The 21,745-nt window shown below is 36.1% G+C and overlaps 1 protein-coding gene and 1 pseudogene across 1 annotated transcript; one reads left to right on the forward strand and one right to left on the reverse strand.

The window, feature by feature from the left end:
- On the reverse strand, positions 2,544-13,596 carry LOC106502113 (annotated as a pseudogene).
- Positions 20,557-21,507, forward strand: LOC102178887 (olfactory receptor 6C3-like). The gene has a single exon (XM_018049042.1). The coding sequence runs from the start codon at positions 20,557-20,559 to the stop codon at positions 21,505-21,507; it is 951 nt and encodes a 316-aa protein (XP_017904531.1).

Consider the following 21,745-nt stretch of genomic DNA (forward strand, 5'->3'; position numbering starts at 1 on the left):
TCTGCTTAAGGATTGTGTCATCTGCTTATCTAGGTTATTGATATTTCTCTAAGCAAACTTGATTCCAGCTTGTGCTTCATCCTGCCTGGCATTTCACATGATGTATGCTGCATATAAGTTAAATGAGCAGAGTGACAATATACAGCCTTAGCGTACTCCATTCCCGATTTGGTACCAGTCTGTTATTCCATGCCCACTTCTAGCTGCTGCTTCTGGAATGGCATACAGATTTCTCAGGATGTAGGTAAGGTGATCTGGTATCCCCATCTCTTTAAGAATTTTCAACAGTTTGTTGTGATCCACACAGTCAAAGGCTTTGAATAGTCAATAAAGCAGAACTTTATTGTTTTTCTGGAACTTTGTTGAATTTTCTATGGCCCAACAGATGTTGGCAATTTGATCTCTGCCCCCTTCAACTTTTCTAAATCCAGTTGTAACATCTGGAAGTTCTCGGTTAGCGTACCATTGAAGCCTCACTCAGAGAATTTGACCATTACTTTGCTAGAGTGTGAGATTAGTGTAATTGTGCAGTAGTTTGGACATTCTTCATGGTGGAGAGTTCAGACAAAACGTGGTCCACTGGAGAAGGGAATGGAACCACTTCAGTATTCTTGCCATGAGACTCCCAGGAACAGTATGAAAATGCAAAAAGATATGACACTAAAAGATGAACTTCCCTGGTCGGTAGGTGCCCAATATGCTACTAGACAAGAGTGGAGAAATAACTCCAGAAAGAATGAAGAGATGGAGGCAAAGTGAAAACAATGCCAAGTTTGGATGTGACTGGTGATGTAAGGAAAGTCTGTTGCTGTAAAGAACAATATTGCATAGGAACCTGGAATGTTAGGGCCATGAATTTAAGTAAATCAGTTCAGTTCAGTTCAGTTCAGTCACTCAGTCATGTCTGACTCTTTGCGACCACATGAAAAGGTAAATCAGAAGTGGTCAAATAGGAGATGGCAAGACTGAACATCAACATTTTAGAATCAGGGGACTAAAATGGACTGGAATGGGCAAATTTAACTCAGAGGACTTTTATATCTACTACTGAGGGTAAGAAGTAGAAGAAATGGAGTAGTCCTCATAGTTAACAAAGGAGTCTGAAATGCAGTACTTGGGTGAAATCTTAAAAATGACAGAATGAACTGTTTGTTTCCAAGGCAAACCATTCAATATCAAAGTAATCCAAGTCTATGCCCTGACCAGTAGTGCTGAAGAACCTGAAGTTGAACTGCTCTATGAAGACCTACAAGGCCTTTTAGAACTGACACCCCCAAAAGATGTCCTTTTCATCATAGGGGACTGGAATGCAAAAGTAGGAAGTCAAGAAACACCTGGAATAATAGGAAGATTTGGAATACAGAATGAAGCAGGGCAAAGACTAATCGAGTTATGCCAAGAGAACACACTGGTCATAGCAAACACCCTCTTCCAACAAGACAAGAGAAGACTCTACACATGAACATCTCCAGATGGTCAATACCGAAATCAGATTGATTATATTCTTTGCAGCTGAAGATGGGGAAGATCTATGCAGTCGGCAAAAACAAGACTGGGAGCTGACTGTCGCTTGGATCATGAGCTCCTTACTGCCAAATTCAGACTTAAATTGAAGAAAGTAGGGAAAACCACTAGACCATTCAGGTATGACCTAAATCAAATCCTATATGATTATGCAGTAGAAATGACAAATAGATTCAAGGGAATAGATCTGATAGAGTGCCTGAAAAACTATGGACGGAGGTTCGTGACATTCTACAGGAGGCAGTGACCAAGATCATCCTCAAGGAAAAGAAATGCAAAAAGCCAAAATGATTGTCTGAGGAGGTCTTACGAATGGCCGAGAAAAGTAGAGAAGTGAATAGCAAAGGAGAAAAGGAAAGATATATCCATTTGAATGCAGAGTTCCCAAGAATAGCAAGCAGGGGTAAGAAAGCCTTCTTCAGTGAACAATGCAAGGAAACTGAGGAAAACAATAGAATGGGAAAGACTAGACATCTCTTCAAGAAAATTAGAGATGCCAAAGGAACATATCATGCAAAGATGGTCACAATAAAGTACAGAAATGGAATGGACCTAATAGAAGCAGAAGATATTAAGAAGAGCTGGCAAGAATACACAGAAGAACTATACAAAAAAGATCTTAATGACCCAGATAACCATGATGGTGTGATCACTCACCTAGAGCCAGACATCCTGGAATCTGAAGTCAGGTTAGCCTTAGGATGCATCACTATGAACAAAACTAGTGGAGGTGATGGAAATCCAGTTGAATTCTTTCAATTCCTAAAAGACAATGCTGTTAAAATGTTGCACTCAATATCTCAGTTTTCATTCCAATCCCAAAGAAAGGCAATGCCAAAGAATGTTCAAACTACTGGACAACTGCACTCATATTTGGTATAATGCTGGCAACAAAAGTATGAGCACTGAAAAATACTTCCAGGGAGACTATGTGAAAATTAATAGACTTTGAAAGCCCTGTTTTTTATTTGATTGCTCATTTTTATGCCTCTGATTTATAAAACAAGGCTTTTATTTTTTCATTTCCTTGAGAAGAGTACAGTCTTCTTGGCCATGTCCATGAAGGCTCACTTGACTTTCAGAAACCTTAGGATACAAATAAAGGGGTTCAGCATGGGAATTACTGAGATGTTTAGCACAGCCACTCCCCTGCTCAAAGACACCCTGTCCTTTGCTGATGGATTCATGTACACGAAAATGTAGCTGCCATAAGAGATGGAGATGACAATTTGTGGAAAGAACACGTGGAAAAGGCCCTCGTCCTCTGAGAGGTGGAAGTGATCCTCAAAATTGTTCTGATGATATATGGATAGGACAGAGTTATTAATACCAAAGTGAACATTAGGGTAAACACAGCAGAAAAGCCCATCATCTATAGCAATTTGGTGTCTGAACAAGCAATATGTGAAAGGGGAAATAATCACAATTAAAATTATCAATAGCATAATCAAGTTGTCTGAACAGCATGAGTGATGAGAAAATGATTAAGGATGAAGCAGGCAAGAAGCCAAGACAAGGAGTGTGCAGATTCTATGATTCATGATGCTCATGTAATGCAGCTATTTGCAGATGGCAGTGTAATGGTTGGAAGACTTGGCAGCCAGTAGACAAAACTCAATGACTCCCAAGATAGTGAAAAGAAAGAAAAATGAGTTATACAATCAGTAAAAGAAAAGGTTTTATCTCCTGTAATAATGGTGATAAGGAACTTGGGTATAGTGACAGTTGTGGATGACACCTCTAATATGGAGAAATTTCTGAGGAAGAAATACATGAGGGTCTGTAGGTGGGCATCCAGCAGGGTTAGGGTGATAATGGTCAGGTTTCCAATGATTCTGAGCATGCAGGTGGTGAGTAGAAAGACACAGCTCACAACGTGAAGTTGTGGGTCATCTGACAGTCCCAGAAGGATAAACTCTCTTAACTCTATGTAGTTTCTCCTTTTCTTATTCTTTTGAGTATCCTTCAGGGTAAAACACAAAGAAGCTTAAAGAAAAAGAAACTATTCACAGATAGCACTGGAATTTATTTCTGGAAGGGCTATGCCATAGTAATTTAACTTGGGAAATCTTTGAAACAACTTATCTTTAAAGATTTTTTTTTTTTTTTTACCATATGCCAGTGTGTGTTTTTCGTAGAAGATTTCTTTTAAAATAACTATTTCACTGATTGAAATGAGGTTAAAAATATGCTTAAAAATTTTATCCATATCACATACTCTTTTTTTTCTTTTTTTAAATTTTACTTTATTTTACTTTACAATACTATATTGGTTTTGCCATACATTGACATGAATCCGCCACGGGTGTACATGAGTTCCAAATCCTGAACCCCCCTCACACCTCCCTCCCCATATCATCTCGCTGGGTCATCCCAGTCACCAGCCCCAAACATCCTGTATCCTGTATTGAACCTAGACTGGCGATTTGTTTCTTACATGATATTATACATGTTTCAATGCCATTCTCCCAAATCATCCCACCCTCTCCCTCTCCCTCAGAGTCCAAAATTCTCTTCTATATATCTGTGTCTCTTTTGCTGTCTCGCATACAGGGTTATCATTACCATCTTTCTAAATTCCATATATATGTGTTAGTATACCATATTGGTGTTTTTCTTTCTGGCTTACTTCACTCTGTATAATCGGCTCCAGTTTCATCCACCTCATTAGAACTGATTCAAATGTATTTTTTTAATGGCTGAGTAATACTCCATTGTGTATATGTACCACAGCTTTCTTATCCATTCATCCACTGATGGACATCTAGGTTGCTTCCATGTCCTGGCTATTATAAACAGTGCTGCAATGAACATTGGGGTACATGTGTCTCTTTCAATTCTGGTTTCCTCCATGTTGTATGCCCAGCAGTGGGATTGCTGGGTCATAAGGCAGTTCTATTTCCAGTATTTTAAGGACTCTCCACACTGTTCTCCATAGTAGCTGTACTAGTTTGCATTCCCACCAATAGTGTAAGAGGGTTCCCTTTTCTCCACACCCTCTCCAGCATTTATTGCTTGTAGACTTTTGGATCGCAGCCATTCTGACTGGTGTGAAATGGTACCTCATTGTGGTTTTGATTTGCATTTCTCTGATAATGAGTGTTTTTCATGTGTTTGTTAGCCATCCTTATGTCTTCTTTGGAGAAATGTCTAGTTTTTTGGCCCATTTTTGCTTGGGTCATTTATTTCTCTGGAATTGAGCTGCAGGAGTTGCTTGTATATTTTTAAGATTAGTTGTTTGTCAGTTGCTTCATTTGCTATTATTTTCTCCCATTCCACAGGTTGTCTTTTCATCTTGCTTATAGTTTCCTTTGTTGTGCAGAAGCTTTTCATTTTAATTGGATCACATTTGTTTATTTTTGCTTTTATTTCCAGTATTCTGGGAGGTGGATCATAGAGGATCCTGCTGTGATGTATGTTGGAGAGTGTTTTGCCTATAATCTCCTCTAGGAGTTTTATAGTTTCTGGTGTTATGTTTAGATCCTTAATTCATTTTGAGTTATTTTTATGTATGGTGTTAGAAAGTGTTTTAGTTTCATTCTTTTACAAGTGGTTGACCAATTTTCTCAGCACCACTTGTTAAAGAAATTGTCTTTAATCCATTGTATATTCTAGCCTCCTTTCTTGAAGATAAGGTGTCCATAGGTGTGTGGATTTATCTCTGGGCTTTCTATTTTGTTCCATTGATCTGTATTTCTGTCTTTGTGCCAGTACCATACTGTCTTGATGACTGTGGCTTTGTAGTAGAGCCTGAAGTCAGGCAGGTTGATTCTTCCAGTTCCATTCTTCTTTCTCAAGATTGCTTTGGCTATTGGAGTTTTTTTTTTTTTTTTTCCATACAAATTGTGAAACTATTTGTTCTAGCTCTGTGAAAAATACTGCTGGTAGCTTGATAGGGATTGCATTGAATCTGTAGATTGCTTTAGGTAGTATACTCATGTTCACTATATTGATTCTTCTGATCCATGAACATGGTATATTTCTCCATCTATTAGTGTCCTCTTTGATTTCTTTCATCAGTGTTTTATAGTTTTCTATATATAGGTCTTTGGTTACTTTAGGTAGATATATTCCTAAGTATTTTATTCTTTTCATTGCAATGGTGAATGGAATTGTTTCCTTAATTTCTTTTTCTACTTTCTCATTATTAGTGTATAGGAATGCAAGGGATTTCTGTGTGTTGATTTTATATCCTGCAACTTTACTATATTCACTGATGAGCTCTAGTAATTTTCTGGTGGAGTCTTTAGGGTTTTCTATGTAAAGGATCATGTCATCTGCAAACAGTGAGAGTTTTACTTCTTCTTTTACAATTTTGATTCTTTTTATGTCTTTGTCTGCTCTGTTTGTTGTGGGCCAAAGTTCCAGAACTATGTTGACTAGTAGTGGTGAACGTGGGCACAATTGTCTTGTTCCTGACTTTAGGGGAAATGCTTTCAATTTTTCACCATTGAGGATAATATTTGCTGTGGGGTTATTATATATAACTTTTTATTATGTTGAGGTATGTTCCTTATATTCCTGCTTTCTGGAGAGTTTTGATCATAAATGGGTGCTGTCAACGGCTTTCTCTGCATCTATTGAGATAATCATATGGCTTTTATTTTTCAATTTGTTAATGTGGTAAATTACATTGATTGATTTGAGGATATTGAAGAATCCTTGCATCCCCAGGGTAAAGCCCACTTGGTGTATGATCTTTTTAATGTGTTGTTGGATTCTGATTGCTGGAATTTTCTTAAGGATTTTTGCATCCATGTTCATCAGTGATATTGGCCTCTAGTTTTCTTTTTTTGTGGCATCTTTTTCAGGTTTTGGTATTAGGGTGTTGGTGGCCTCATAGAATGAGTTTGGAAGTTTACCTTTCTCTGAAATTTTCTGGAAGAGTATGAGTAGGATAGCTGTTAGCCCTTCTCTAAACTTTTGGTAGAATTCAGCTGTGAAGCCATCTGGACCTGGGCTTTTGTTTGCTGGAAGATTTCTGATTATATTTCAATTTCCATGCTTGTGACGGGTCTGTTAAAATTTCCTGTTTCTTTCTGGTTTAGTTTTGGAAACGTACTTTTCTAAGAATTTGTTCATTTCGTTCACGTTGTCCATTTTATTGGCATATAATTGCTGACAGTAGTCTCTTATGATCCTTTGTTCTTCTGTGTTGCCTGTTGTGATCTCTCCATTTTCATTTCTAATTTTATTGATTTGATTTTTCTCCTTTTGTTTCTTGATGTGTCTGGATAATAGTTTGTCAATTTTATTTATCCTTTCAAAGAACCAGCTTTTGGCTTTGTTGATTTTTGCTATGGTCTCTTTTGTTTCTTTTGCATTTATTTCTGCCTTAATTTTTTAAGATTTCTTTCCTTCTACTAACCCTGGGGTTCTCCATTTCTTCCTTTTCTAGTTGCTTTAGGTGTAGAGTTAGGTTATTGATTTGACTTTTTTCTTGTTTCTTGAGGTAAGCCTGTATTGCTATGAACTTTCCCCTTAGCACTGTTTTTACAGTGTCACACAGGTTTTGGGTTGTTGTGTTTTCATTTTCATTCATTTCTAAGCATATTTTTATTTCTTTTTTGATTTCTTCTGTGATTTGTTGGTTGTTCAGAAGTGCGTTGTTCAGCCTCTATATGTTGTAATTTTTAATAGTTTTTCTCCTGTAATTAAGATCTAATCTTAATGCATTATGGTCAGAAAAGATGCTTGCAATGATTTCCTATTTTTTGAATTTATCAAGGCTAGATTTATGGCCCAGGATGTGATCTATCCTGGAGAAGGTTCCGTGAGTACTTGAGAAAAAGGTGAAATTCATTGTTTTGAGGTGAAATGTCCTATAGATATCAATTATGTCTAACTGGTCTATTGTACCATTTAAAGTTGTGTTTCTTTGTTAATTTTCTGTTTAGTTGATCTGTCCATAGGTGTGAGTGGGGTATTAAAGTCTCCCACTATTCTTGTTATTGTTAATTTCTCCTTTCATGCTTGTTAGCATTTGTCTTACATATTGTGGTGTTCCTCTGTTGGGTGCATATATATGTATAATTGTTATATCTTCTTCTTGGATTGATCATTTGATCATTATGTAGTGGCCTTCTTTGTCTCTTTTCACAGCCTTTGTTTTTTTGTGTGTGTGTGTGCTTTTTTTTAAAAATTTTATTTATTTATTTTTTTTTAATTTTAAAATCTTTAATTCTTACATGCATTCCCAAACATGAACCCCCCTCCCACCTCCCTCCCCATAACATCTCTCTGAGTCATCCCCATGCACCAGCTCCAAGCATGCTGTATCCTGCATCAGACATAGACTGGCGATTCAATTCTTACATGAGAGTATACATGTTAGAATGTCATTCTCCCAAATCATCCCACCCTCTCCCTCTCCCTCTGAGTCCAAAAGTCCATTATACACATCTGTGTCTCTTTCCCTGTCTTGCATACAGGGTCGTCATTGCCATCTTCCTAAATTCCATATATATGTGTTAGTATACTGTATTGGTGTTTTGTTTTAAAGTCTAGTTTATCTGATATGAGTATTGCTACTCCTGCTTTTGGTCTCTATTTGTGTGGAATATCTTTTTCCAGCCCTTCACTTTCAGTCTGTATGTGTCCCTTGTTTTGAGGTGGGTCTCTTGTAGACAACATATATAGGGGTCTTATTTTTGTATCCATTTAGCCAATCTTCGTCTTTTGGTTGGGGCATTCAACCCATTTACGTTTAAGGTAATTATTGGTAAGTATGATCCCATTGCCATTTACTTTATTGCTTTGGGTTCAAGTTTATACAGCCTTTTTGTGTTTCCTGTCTAGAGAATATCTTTTAGCATTTGTTGGAGAGCTGGTTTGGTGGTGCTGAATTCTCTCAGCTTTTGCTTGTCTGTAAAGCTTTTGATTTCTCCCTCATATTTGAATGAGATCCTTCCTGGGTACAGTAATCTGGGCTGTAGGTTATTTTCTTTCATCACTTTAAGTATGTCTTGCCATTCCCTCCTGGCCTGAAGAGTATCTATTGAAAGATCAGCTGTTATCCTTATGGGAATCCCCTTGTGTGTTATTTGTTGTTTTTCCCTTGCTGCTTTTAATATTTGTTCTTTGTGTTTGATCTTTGTTAATTTGATTAATATGTGTCTTGGGGTGTTTCACCTTGGGTTTATCCTGTTTGGGACTCTCTGGATTTCTTGGACTTGGGTGATTATTTCCTTCCCCATTTTAGGGAAGTTTTCAACTATTATCTCCTCAAGGATTTTCTCATGCTCTTTCTTTTTGTCTTCTTCTTCTGGGAATCCTATAATTCGAATGTTGGAGTGTTTCATGTTGTCCTGGAGGTTTCTGAGATTGTCCTCATTTCTTTTAATTTGTTTTTCTTTTTTCCTCTCTGATTCATTTATTTCTAACATTCTATCTTCTATTTCACTAATCCTATCTTCTGCTTCTGTTATTCTACTATTTGTTGCCTCCAGAGTGTTTCTGATCTCATTTATTGCATTATTCATTACATATTGACTCTTTTTTATTTCTTCTAGGTCCTTGTCAAACCTTTCTTGCATCTTCTCAATCCTTGTCTCCAGGCTATTTATCTGTGATTCCATTTTGATTTCAAGATTTTGGATCATTTTCATTATCATTATTTGGAATTCTTTATCAAGTAGATTTCCTATCTCTTCCCCCTTTTGTTTGGTTTGGTGGGCATTTCTCCTGTTCCTTTACCTGCTGAATATTCCTCTGTCTCTTCATCTCGGTTATATTGCTGCGTTTGGGGTGGCCTTTCTGTATTCTGGCAGTTTGTGGACTTCTCTTTATTATGGAGTTTCCTTGCTGTGGGTGGGATTGTATCAGTGGCTTGTCAAGGTTTCTTGGTTAGGGAAGCTTGTGTCAGTGTTCTGGTGGGTGGACCTGGATTTCTTCTCTCTGGAGTGCAATGAAGTGTCCAGTAATGAGTTATGAGATGTCAATGGTTTTGGAGTAACTTTGAGCTGTCTGTATATTGGAGCTCAGGGGTGTGTTCCTGTGTTGCTGGAGAATTTGTGTGGTATGTCTTGCTCTGGAACTTGTTGGCCCTTGGGTGGTGCTCGGTTTCAGTGTAGGTATGGAGGCGTTTGATAAGTTCCTATCAATTAATGTTCCCTGGAGTCAGGAGTTCTCTGATGTTCTCAGGATTTGTACTTAAGCCTCCTGCTTCTGGTTTTCAGTTTTATTTTTACAGTAGCCTCAAGACTTCTCCATCTATATCGCACTGATGATAAAACATCTAGGTTAAAGATGAAAAGTTTTTCCACATTTAGGGACACCCAGAGAGGATCACTGAGTTACATGGAAAAGAGAAGAGGGAGTGGGGAGTGGAATGAGATGAGGTAGGATCAAAAGAGGAGAGAGCTAGCTACCAGTAATCACTTCCTTGTGCACGCTCCACAGTCTGGACTGCTCAGAGATGTTCATGGAGTTATACAGAGAAGAGGAGAGGGAGAAAGGAGACAGAGGTGGCCAGGAGGATCAAACAGGGAAATGAAAAGGAGAGAGACAGATCCAGCCCGTAACCAGTTCCCTAAGTGTTCTCCACCATCTGGAACACACAGAGATTCAGAGTTGGGTAGAGAAGAGAAGGGGGAGGGAGGAGACAGAGGCAACCTCATGGAGAGAAAGGAGAGTCCAAAGGAGGAGAGAGCAGTCAAGGCAGTAATTTTGCTTTCAAGTGAAAATGGGTACTGAAGATTGGGTTTTTAAAGGTACAAAATTGATAACAAATACCAAAAAGCAAAAATAAAAAATCTAGAGAAGAGGTTGGATTTTCAAAAATACAATATTATAGATAATAAGAAGAACAAGAAAAAAAGTCACAAGAATTATTAAAAAATGACAACCACAAATATATACATATATATATATGTGTGTGTATATATATATATATGGCGTTTGCTTTAAAAATAGGGTCTTTTTTTTTTAAAAAAGTAAGAAGTTATAAAAATAAAAATCAAAGGAGAAATAGAGAACTTAAAAATTTTAAAAATGTTAAAAAAAAAGAAAAAGAAAAGAAGAAAAAACAAACAAACAAACAAAAAGAATGATCATAAAAATAATAAAGGTATATCTGGAACTTTCTCTGGTGTTGCTGTGGGCAGTGTGGGGTCAGTTCATTTTCGGATAGTTCCTTGGTCCAGCTTATATTTCTCAAGATCTATAGGCCCCTTCCCATGTAGTCGGTACTAATGGCAGGGTTTTAATCTATTGCACTTGTCACTTCCAAGGAGGTTCCCTCTGTTTTAGCTTCTTCTGTTTGCTGGTCTCTTCAGTGTCTGATTTCTGCCCTGACACAAGGGGGGCGGTGGTGGACACTTTCTTTAGGCTCACTTGTTCAGTCGTGCTGTGGGGAGGGAGGGACGCTGCAAACAAATAACACTGGCATGAGCTCGCAGTATCTCAGCCACGCTGGGCCTGCTCCCGTTCAAGGCGCACACCACTCAGGCTCTAGGTTGCTCCGCCAGGAACCGTCTGAGGCCAGCCCTGGGCTGCATACACTTCCCCAGTCTAAGCTGCTCAGGCTCAGGGACTCAGGTAGTCCTCAGAGGCACAGACTCGGTTGGGCCTGCATTTTTTGCCCTTCCCAGGTCCGAGTAGCTCAGGTGTTTGGCGAGCGTGGTCACTGCAACTTATCACCTTTCCCGCCCCTGCTGCTCACTTTTCTGGGTGTACAACTGGCGCACCTTCTCAGGTGGATGATGACTGTCCAGAACCCCAAGAAGTCTTAGTTAGCAAAGGAGCCTGCTTGCAGTTTGGTAGACAATGTCTATCTGGGGCTGCAATTGCCCCCTTTCTGGCCCTTCTGGCTCTGGCTGCCTGCAACCGGAGGGGGATGGTCTGCAGCTGGCTAATTCTCTTCCGTCCTTTGTTCTGTGCACGATCCTGGTGGTGTCTTATGTTAGAGCTTTTTGCGTGGTTGCTATCCCACATTCTGGTTTGCTAGCCCAAGTTAGTTCGCTCTGATTACACTCAGTGCATTCCGGCCCAATTCTTTAAAAGCACTGCAGCCCGCACCTCCCTGTCCAGCCCCTACTTGTTAGTGGTGGATGCAGGCATCTGCGCTGCTTCTCTGCTGGGGGAGTTACCACTGGGCTCGTAATCTGTTGGTTTTAATTATTTATTTATTTTTCCTCCCTATTATGTTGCCCTCTGTGCTTCCAAGGCTCACCACAGACTTGGCAGCGAGAGTGTTTCCTGGTGTTTGGAAACTTCTCTGTTTTGAAGACTCCCTTCCAAGGATGGAGCTCCCTCCCTACCTCTTTTGTCTCTTTTTTCATCTTTTATATTTTTTACTACCTGTTTTTGAAGACAATGATCTGCTTTTCTGGGTGCCTGATGTCCTCTGCCAGCATTCAGAAGTTGTTTTGTGGAATTTACTCAGTGTTGAAATGTTCTTTTGATGAATTTGTGATGGAGAAAGTGGTCTCCCCATCCTATTCCTCCGCCATCTATATATCACATACTCTAAATGCGAAGAGCATGAATTTTAACCTAGGCTTTTCTATGTATTTGAAATACTGGAATAGAAATGCTATCTGTTGATCTTTTAAATCCTTTCCTAAAGTAATTCTTTCCCAATGGGAAACTCCACATCTTTTCTTCAAATTCAGTTAGATTGCATTATTTCCTAATCTTTTACCTGATTTCTTATATTATTATTTTGCTAGTTAATTTAGAAAATCCAAATATGTCAGGGTAAAGGTCACTCAAATAGGTCCATCTCCCAAATGAAAATCATTGGACTTAAATCTTCAACAATATGAAAGACTTCTAAGCTCTCACTCTGACGCATACACCTTCCTAACTTCTGACTCCTTATCTGAATCACACCTAATGCATTCACTATTGTGACCATCGAGAGTATTGGAGCCAGGGTTTCTGAACTCTGAAATCTAATGTCTGATGATTTGATGTGACAAATATATAATAATAATAGAAATAAAGTGCACAATACACAAAATGAGCTTGAACCATCCTGTAACTAGCCTCCACCCAGGTCCTTGGAAAAGTTGTCATCTACTAAACTGATCCCTGGTACAAAAAGTTGGGGAATTTGTGTAGAGAGTCCAGAGTACAGAGGAGGCAGAGTAGATTTTTCATAGACTGGATCTGTGTCATTGGCTAAGGAAACTAAATTGTATGAATATCTAAAATCAAACATAAAATATCGTTCAGAGTACATTTTTTCTTCAAAATCTCTGCCATCTAAATATTATTATTCCTCTATATGTGTGTGAATATTCTGCTTCCTATCCTATGTTGTATTTTTATATTTTCCTTTTTTCTACATTGATATGCACTTAGTAAAATCTCTATTTTGTCAGTATTTTGGTACCATTCTTAAATAGCAATGAAAGAGTCTTACTTTGTCTGGCTGTTTAACAGTAACAAAAATAACAATGCATTTATTGTAAAAGGTCAATAAATTAACCCAGTTATTTTCAAGATCATTCATTCTGTGAATTCTCTTTGAATGGTAAAATTTACATTTCGGTATCAGGAGAGACCTTTCTGCAATAGAATATTTAATTTCAAGATATAGGTTGATTGATTTGTTGTATGTGCATGCTTAGTTGCTCAGTTCTGTCTAGCTCTTTGCAAATCTATGGACTATATCCCATCAGGCTCCTCTATTCATGAGATTCTCCAGGCAAGAATACTGGAGTGAGTAGCCATTCCCTCCCCCAAGGGATCTTCCTGACCAAGGGATCTTCCTGACCAAGGGATCTAACTGGGTCTCCTGTATTGCCAGCAAATTCTTTACCATTTGAGCCACCAGGGAAGCCTTTTTTTGTATGTAATGCATCATCATATTGTGAAAATTCTGTGTTTTTTTCCTTCTACAAGCCTGAGCCTTTTCATTCACTTTACTGTATAAGAAAAGTATAGCTACTGTCCATTTAGGGAAAATTCCAACTGAGATGAATGGTGGCCAATTCTACTGGGAAATCATGTGATGTTTAGGAGAAAATGAGCATATCTTTTTGCTAATCCTCAAAGATCAGAGGAAAGCAATATCTTGAAACTTACAGAAACAACAGGCTTTACATTGTCTGTGGACAAATTCATGGCAACTCACTATTTGATATTTACTAATGCAAGTGTAAAAGTCATTGTTCTCAATTAACAACAATGTTCTCTCATTAACAGCTGTACATAACTCTGATCCTTAAACCATTTTGGAATGTGAAGTGTCAACCATTCCTGGGATGTTTTTGATAAAGCAATGAAGAATATACCCAAGTCTTTAAGACCTCATTTCAGACTAATCCTTCCTTAGGACTTATCCACATTTTTCCTGCTATTCCCATGAAATTTAGGATAACAAGCTTCATATTCTTTTCTCTCCCTTAAGAATTCTAATGTCTTCATGTTGAATCAGGCTTGTGGTTCATTTAGAGTGAAAATAAACCTATCCAATAAACTACTGCTTGCCAGAGGAAGGGGGGATGATTGGGTCTGGCATATATACACTATTGATCATTGTTCATTATTGCTCATCTCAGTCTCATCCAACTCTTTGTGGTCCTTTAGACTGTAGCCTGCTAGGCTCCTCTGTCCATGAGATTTTTCAGGCAAGAAATACAGGAGTGGGTTGCCATTTCCTCCTCCAGGCAATCTTCCTGACCCAGGGATTGAATCTGTGTCTTCTGTGTCTCTGCACTGCAGGCAGATTCTTTCTCTACTGGGCCATTGGGGAAGCCATACACTATTGTTGAGTAATTATTATAAATTACTGATAAATCTAATTATTTTCACATAGTATCTCTAGAGTTGTTTTTCATTTCTCATACTTTTATTGCCAGCTCTTGCCAAGGATATTAGATACATCTTTTTCCCCATTCAAATTCCCATCCTTCTCTCATACACTTCCCTTCCTTCAGGCTAGTCCTTCCACTCTATAACCATGAAATGACCTCATAATTATTCCCTGAAATGTTTTTAATTCCATGTTTTTGGACAATATTTCTTAAAAAATTAGACAGAAGAGGCAGAGCAAGAGCACTCAAGAGAGACCTGTGTTTTATGATTTCACCAGAAAACACTCTTTCTAGAATTTCAGGAAATATTAAATTATGTAAAGCACTATTTTTAATTTACTCTACAATGTCCATATGCATAATATGTTCATCTCATTAGACTATTACATATACTCTCCTCTGCATATTGTGGCCTACCTAGTAGTTACATGAAAACAATACAACTAAGAACATAATATGATTATATTTTCTAAGAACTCACAAAACTTTTCTCATTACTCAGCTTAAATCTTTTGTGCCATATAATTTATTAATATGAATATACACATTTAGGAAAACTGTGAAATACCCCCCTTTTTGGAAATATTTGATTAACATACATGCTGTTAACAATTCTTAAAGAAAGGCTGAAGAATGAATATTACCAGATACCATATATGACTACATTTTTTTTGTGTGTGGCCAGTTGTATATTTAAATAAATGATTGATGTTACGCTGATCTTTTCCATAATCAACAGCTAAGAGTTGTTGTAACTTTCTCATATTTGTGGCTATTGTGAGGTAATATCTTACAGATACAATTCATTCAATAGTCTGCTTAAATGACAAACATAATTAGTAGGGATAAAAAAGCTCACATTGGCAAAGTTAATTGAGGTTAAAAAATTGTAATTCACTGTATTTTAAGCACTAGAAGATTGCATTGCTTTGGAAATGGTATTGATTAAAATTTATAAAACGTTCATACAAGATTATGCTATTCTGACACTGAAATTTTATTTTATTTTTTAGTGTTTTCCGTGAAGTCAAAACTTGAAATAATAATGAGGGATACTCAAACTCATCCTACATTTTTAAAACATTTATCCAGAAAGAGTATAACTGTACTTCACTGAGCCAAATTCTTCCTGATATTCATGTAGTATTATCAATTGAGTGACACAAGTCCAAAATTTACTGAAAAACAAATAAAGCAACTTATTAAAAAATACTGAGGAGAGTTCCACTTTGTAAGAGAGTTGTGGAATTACTATTTCCTTCCCTCATGCTGAAACATTTATTATTTCCTATCTTAATTGGAAATATTTGAAGATACTAAAGTTTAGGCTTGATTGATGATTGTGAGTTCTTGACACCATAAACTGTAGTCTGGGAATTAAAACAACTGTAAAGGAATTACAAAAGGGGAGTTTATGCTGATATTATCAGATAATGTAGCTCTCTACATAACTCTGTACAAAGATACTGAAGTTTAGACTTGATTGATGATTGTGAGTTCTTGATACCATAAACTGTAGTCTGGAAATTAAAAGAACTGTAAATGAGTTACAAAAGAGGAGTTTATGCTGATATTATCAGATAATGTAGCTCTCCACATAACTCTGTACAAACTCTTTAGTGATTAGTATAAATGTTTACAATCTGCATGTAAACAATGATTATCAATATCAGAGGTAAACACAATTTTTCTGTAAAAGGGCATTATATCAATGATTTAGAATTTGCAGACCACAGTGTCCCTGTTGAAACTATTCAACTCTCCATTTTTGTAATACAAATGCTGCTATGAGCATTGTGTGAATGGAAGGGCTCAGGCATGTCCAATAAAACTTTTTTTTTCTTTGTAATACTATGTTACATTATTATTATTATTTTTACTTTACAATATTGTATTGGTTTTGCCATACATTGACATGGATCAGCCATGGGTGTATATGTGTTCCCCATCCTGAACCCCCCTCCCACCTCCCTCCCCATCCCTTCCATCTGGGTCATCCCAGTGCACCAGCCCTGAGCACCCTGTATCATGCATTGAATCTGGACAGGTGATTCGTTTCACATATGATAATATACATATTTCAATGCCATTCTCCCAAACCATCCCACCCTCTTCCCCTCCCTCAGAGTCCAAAAGACTGTTCTATACATCTGTGTCTCTTTTGCTGTCTTGCATACAGGGTTATTGTTACCATCTTTCTAAATTCCATATATATGTGTTAGTATACTGTATTGGTGTTTTTCTTTCTGGCTTGCTTCACTCTGTATAATAGGCTCCAGTTTCATCCACCTCACTAGAACTGATTCAAAAGTATTCCTTTTAATTACTGAGTAATATTCCATTGTGTATATGTACTACAGCTTTCTTTCACAAAAATAGGAACGGGGTCAAATTTGGCCCATAAACCTTAGTTCACCCACCCCTGTTTTAGACTTTTGCCATAGACATTAACTCATATGCTATTTTCTTTACTTAATATGGGCTAATTTGATTGAAATGTGAAAATTTGATAATAGATGTAAGTTTTAAATTTAACTCCAGCTCTTTTTATTATGAAGGTAAATTAGCATAATCTTATGAAGTGTTTCCAGAGGAAAAGATGAGGCAAACATTTCTAACTCAGTTTTGGAGATTTTATTCTTGATATCAAAACATAATGTAAGAAATTAAATATCATCAGCAATTTAAGCCCTATATTAAAAAATAAAGTACTAAAAGTATCAAAATTAGTATTCCATGTTACATATGATTTTATCCCAAAAGTAATTTATCTTTAGAAAGCTTATTTGTGGAATCAGTTACATTAAAGGATTAAAGATGAAAATCAAAGTTTGAAAAGAGAAAATCACATATCCTTGAACAAAATGCAATGACTAGTCATGAATTTTAATAGTCTTTTAGTAAAATACAACAGAATATTTTTTTCTCAGTAGCATAAATAACCTGACAAGATCATCACAACTAAATATGCTATATATTCCTTGTTTAACTCAATTTGAACAAGTTAACAAAAATGATATTTTGGGACAACTGGGTACCTCTGAGTATTGCAAGATGATAAATAATACCAAAGATTTTTTGTTAATTTTACTAGCTTGAAAATTGCATCATGGTTAAGCAAAAATCAAAGATGTATTTTAGGAATTCATACTGAAAATATACAGGGATGATAAAATACTATATTTTGGTTCTGGTTTAAAATATATCAATAAAATTCTTTTAAAGTTTTAAAAAGACAGTTAATGCAAATATTTTAAAAGTCCTCATATTTATTGTCTGCTTGATCTGTAAATGAAACTTATTTCTCCATTTCTCTTAGTGTATATTTGATAATATTCATAAGATAAGAATGATAGCAAACAATTTTAATGTTTGAAACAGTAGCCAAGTCTTGATAAAATCAGTTATAAAAGGAGAACTATCACCATAACTCCTTTAATTTAGTACTCTGCTGGAAGTTCTATCCATGAATCTATCATAAGAAAAATAAATATATATAAAAATATTGGAAAGGAGGGAAAAAAGCATGCCATTCATTGCAAATAACACAAGTTTCTTCCTAGGGCCTTAGTGTTTTACACTAAATATTTCTTTTACTGGAAAGTCTCCTTTCTCAGATATTTGCATGTTTAGCACCCTCCACTCCTTTAGGTCTCTGTTCAAATGTCACCTCAATGACAAACATCCACCCCAATGACATTTTTTAATATTACAGTATCCCCCCACTTCCACGATTTTTCAGTTTTCTCTTCTTTTACAAACTACTCATTAAAATATGAAAGACCATATACATAGTTTACTGGTCAATTATGTTCAGGTTTATTGTCTATATTCTCTTACATCCTTTACCCCATGAAAGCAGGGATCTTTATCTACTTTGTAGATGAACTGATACACTTCCAGCAGTGGTATGCTGGAGTTTGCCTGGACCATATCCTGGGAGCCAACAGCTGCAAGTCTCTTCTCACCTCTGAGTTCAGGAAGGATACACTGATGGCTTGAAATCTGCCATGGTGAGACTTCACCTTCATTTGTGTATCCAACTAGTGATTCTTTTCATATTTTCTTTCTCAAATTCATTAACAATAATACATGTTGCAATCAGTTGTTAAGGTTCTGTTGATTAACAGGGATTGACTCTGCACATAAATTATTTAAATATGTTTATTTATTTTAAAATATTTTTTGAGTATCCACTGCATGGCTGACAGATATTCTAAAAGAGAAAGATTAACGACTTCTGGTAAATGTTTAACAACTGCCTCTGTGGAGTTGCATAAATACAAATCTATTTGTAGAGACTTTCTGTTTCTATGATGTAAACTCAAAATTCAAGGGATATAAGCACACTAACTCTCTTAAGTCCAGAATTTCTGGGAGAAAAAAGTAGATTCCTTAAACATAATCATACAAGAGTCAAATCTAAATTAAATTTTCATGCACTCAATATCACATGCTGTTTCTGAAGTTGACTCATGTGTCTCAGTTATTTTGCCTTTTTATATTTTTTATCCATATTTACAAAACTGATTCACCTGTATCTTTAAATGATGTCTCATTGGCCCTCTCTTTACTTAGATTCCCCTGGGCTAACAGGAGACAGATAAAATAAATCCAGTTCTATGTGTATGACATACATAGAGAAGAACATTCCTATTTTCTGTTTTCCAAAGCAGAATTTGCAGAAAAATGTTAGGCTCTGAAGCCTAAGAAAAATGTTACTTAAATTGTATAGATAGATTATCATAGAATTACAAAATATTCATTTAAAATCTTTGCATTAATACAAATAAAATGTCTTAGTAAGTAGTGTTTCATATTATATGAAAAGGAGCAAGTGTAAGAAGTACATTATGAGTCTACCCAGGTGTAACTAAGTTTATACATAGAGCTTGAGTAAGAGACAAAGAGCAACTATGCATTGCATTATAATGAAAATATTCCTCAAATGTTGCAGTAGCAGGAATGAAGGATATTGTGGGTCAAATATTACCAGTCTAACCATAATGAGAACTATAAACCTTGAGAGCCATGACAAAGTTAAATCACCATACTTTATTTGAGAGTACAAAAGAAACCAAATAAATTGCTAACTCAATTCACCAACTCTGAATTTGCAAAAGTACAGAAGTAATCAGACTTTAAAATTTGAGACTAAATCATCAAGAAGAACCAGGGAGTAAGTATCTTTGTTATTTTCCAGTATAATAATATGATTCCATCTCATGAAAATGTTTTAAAATAGTATTTGTTTATGGATTTGTGAATTCAAAACTTTTTTTTATTAAAATGTGATTATTTACTAACAAGAAGATTATTCAGAGTCCTAAAGAACCAGCACAGTGATAAGTCTTGGGTTTTTCATTAACTTTTCTTAAGTTAAATGGTTTTCCGTTATAGATATAAAATGATATTCCCTATTTAAAGGAATATCTGCTTCCCAGTAAAAGTTTGACCATCTACTTGGACACTTTCTAAAGCAATATTGTAAAACAAAAGAAAATTAATGTGTTCATTGCATGAACTAAACTATTTCTAAGCAATATTTATTTTAGTAGCAGAAGTTACACCCTCTTGTCCTTCTGGCCTTTTATCAGAAAAAGAAAACAATGATGGGGGAAAGGGTTGCATCAACCAAACCCATAAGAAAGCAGAGAATACCAAAAAAAAATTCCCATGGATAAACACATACACTAAAGTGAGATATTTACTATGTTGACTAGTCATTTAAACTCGTGAAAGTTTCCTAAATAAAGTGGGCCTCAGTTTTTAAAAATATAAATGTGGAAGAGGGCTACATAGCCTCTGTAAGCTTATAAACTCTGTATTTAGATTATCTACAAAGCATACTGGTTTTTATAATACTAAGGAAAGGAGAAGAATAAATTAAATATTATCATATTATTACCAAAGAAGCTAAATATTTTAAAGAATAATTTGAAGTCTTAATAAAGAAAACAGTAGAAGAAATGTCCCAGTTTAAATGTTAACGTGTAACTTTCATTTCATCCATGGCCTGTGAGAGTGTATTTTTGAAGATGAGAGTTCAATATTTAACTTCAGATAATATTCATTACTTGAATGAAAGGTTGAATGGAAACTGGAGAAAGTTACTGTATGGGAACAGAGGTTTTAAATTTCAAACACTATCTTCATGATGGAAGCTTTAAAACCTTTGTATTCTATCCTCAAATATCTTTTAACATTTTTTGTGTCCAATAGGGAGAGAATACATTTTCTATTCTAATGAGGGAGAAAAGAATCAGAAATGAAAAACCACACAAGACCCACAGAATTCATTCTTCTGGGGCTATCAGATGACCCAGAGCTTCAGACTGTGACTTTTCTCTTTTTAATCATCACATATATATTAAGTGTCACTGGAAATTTGACCATCATCATTCTCACCTTGGTGGACTCCCATCTACAGACACCTATGTATTTTTTCCTCAGGAACTTCTCTATATTAGAAATCTCCTTTACGACTGTCTCTATTCCTAGATTTCTGGGCACAATTATCACCAGGAACAAAGCAATTTCATACAACAATTGTACAGCTCAGTTGTTTTTCTTCATTTTCTTGGGTATCACTGAGTTTTATCTTCTAACTGCCATGTCCTATGATCGCTATGTAGCTATCTGCAAACCCCTGCATTATACAACCATCATGAACAACAGAGTCTGTGTATTGCTTGTCTTTTGTGCTTGGCTTGCAGGGTTCTTAAACATCTTCCCACCTGTTATTCTTTTTCTCCAGTTAGATTACTGTGATTCTAATATCATCGATCACTTTGCTTGTGACTATTTCCCCCTCTTGCAACTATCCTGCTCAGACACATGGCTCCTTGAAGTGATTGGTTTTTACTCTGCAATAGTGATTCTGCTTTTTACTTTAGCATTAATAATTCTGTCCTACGTGTTTATCATCAAGACAATTCTGAGACTGCCTTCTGCCAGTCAGAGAAAAAAGGCATTTTCTACATGTTCCTCTCACATGATTGTCATTTCCATCTCTTATGGAAGCTGTATATTCATGTATGCCAACCCTTCAGCAAAAGAAAAGGCATCCTTGACGAAAGGAGTAGCAATTCTGAATACTTCTGTCGCTCCTATGATGAATCCATTTATATATACACTGAGGAACCAGCAAGTGAGGCAAGCCTTCAAGGATACCATCCAAAAGGTTATCTTTTTCTCAAGTAAATGCATATATCTGTAGCATTAAGAAATAAAGTTCCGGTCAATGATTTCTTTATTCATATTCTCTCAAAACTATTTCACTACAGTTATATGATTTCTTTTTATTCATTCTTATTCTAAACTTCCCCACAAGTTGAACCAAAGAAATTTGATAAAGCTGAATATTGCTTCAGAATTCTGTAAATTGTTTTTTATTCATATGTATTTGATGAAGTATAAAGTGTTACAACATAAGCCATTTTGTTCGAGAAGGGAAA

Source organism: Capra hircus, chromosome 5, assembly GCF_001704415.2.
Source record: "Capra hircus breed San Clemente chromosome 5, ASM170441v1, whole genome shotgun sequence".
In the NCBI taxonomy this organism is placed as follows: domain Eukaryota; kingdom Metazoa; phylum Chordata; class Mammalia; order Artiodactyla; family Bovidae; genus Capra; species Capra hircus.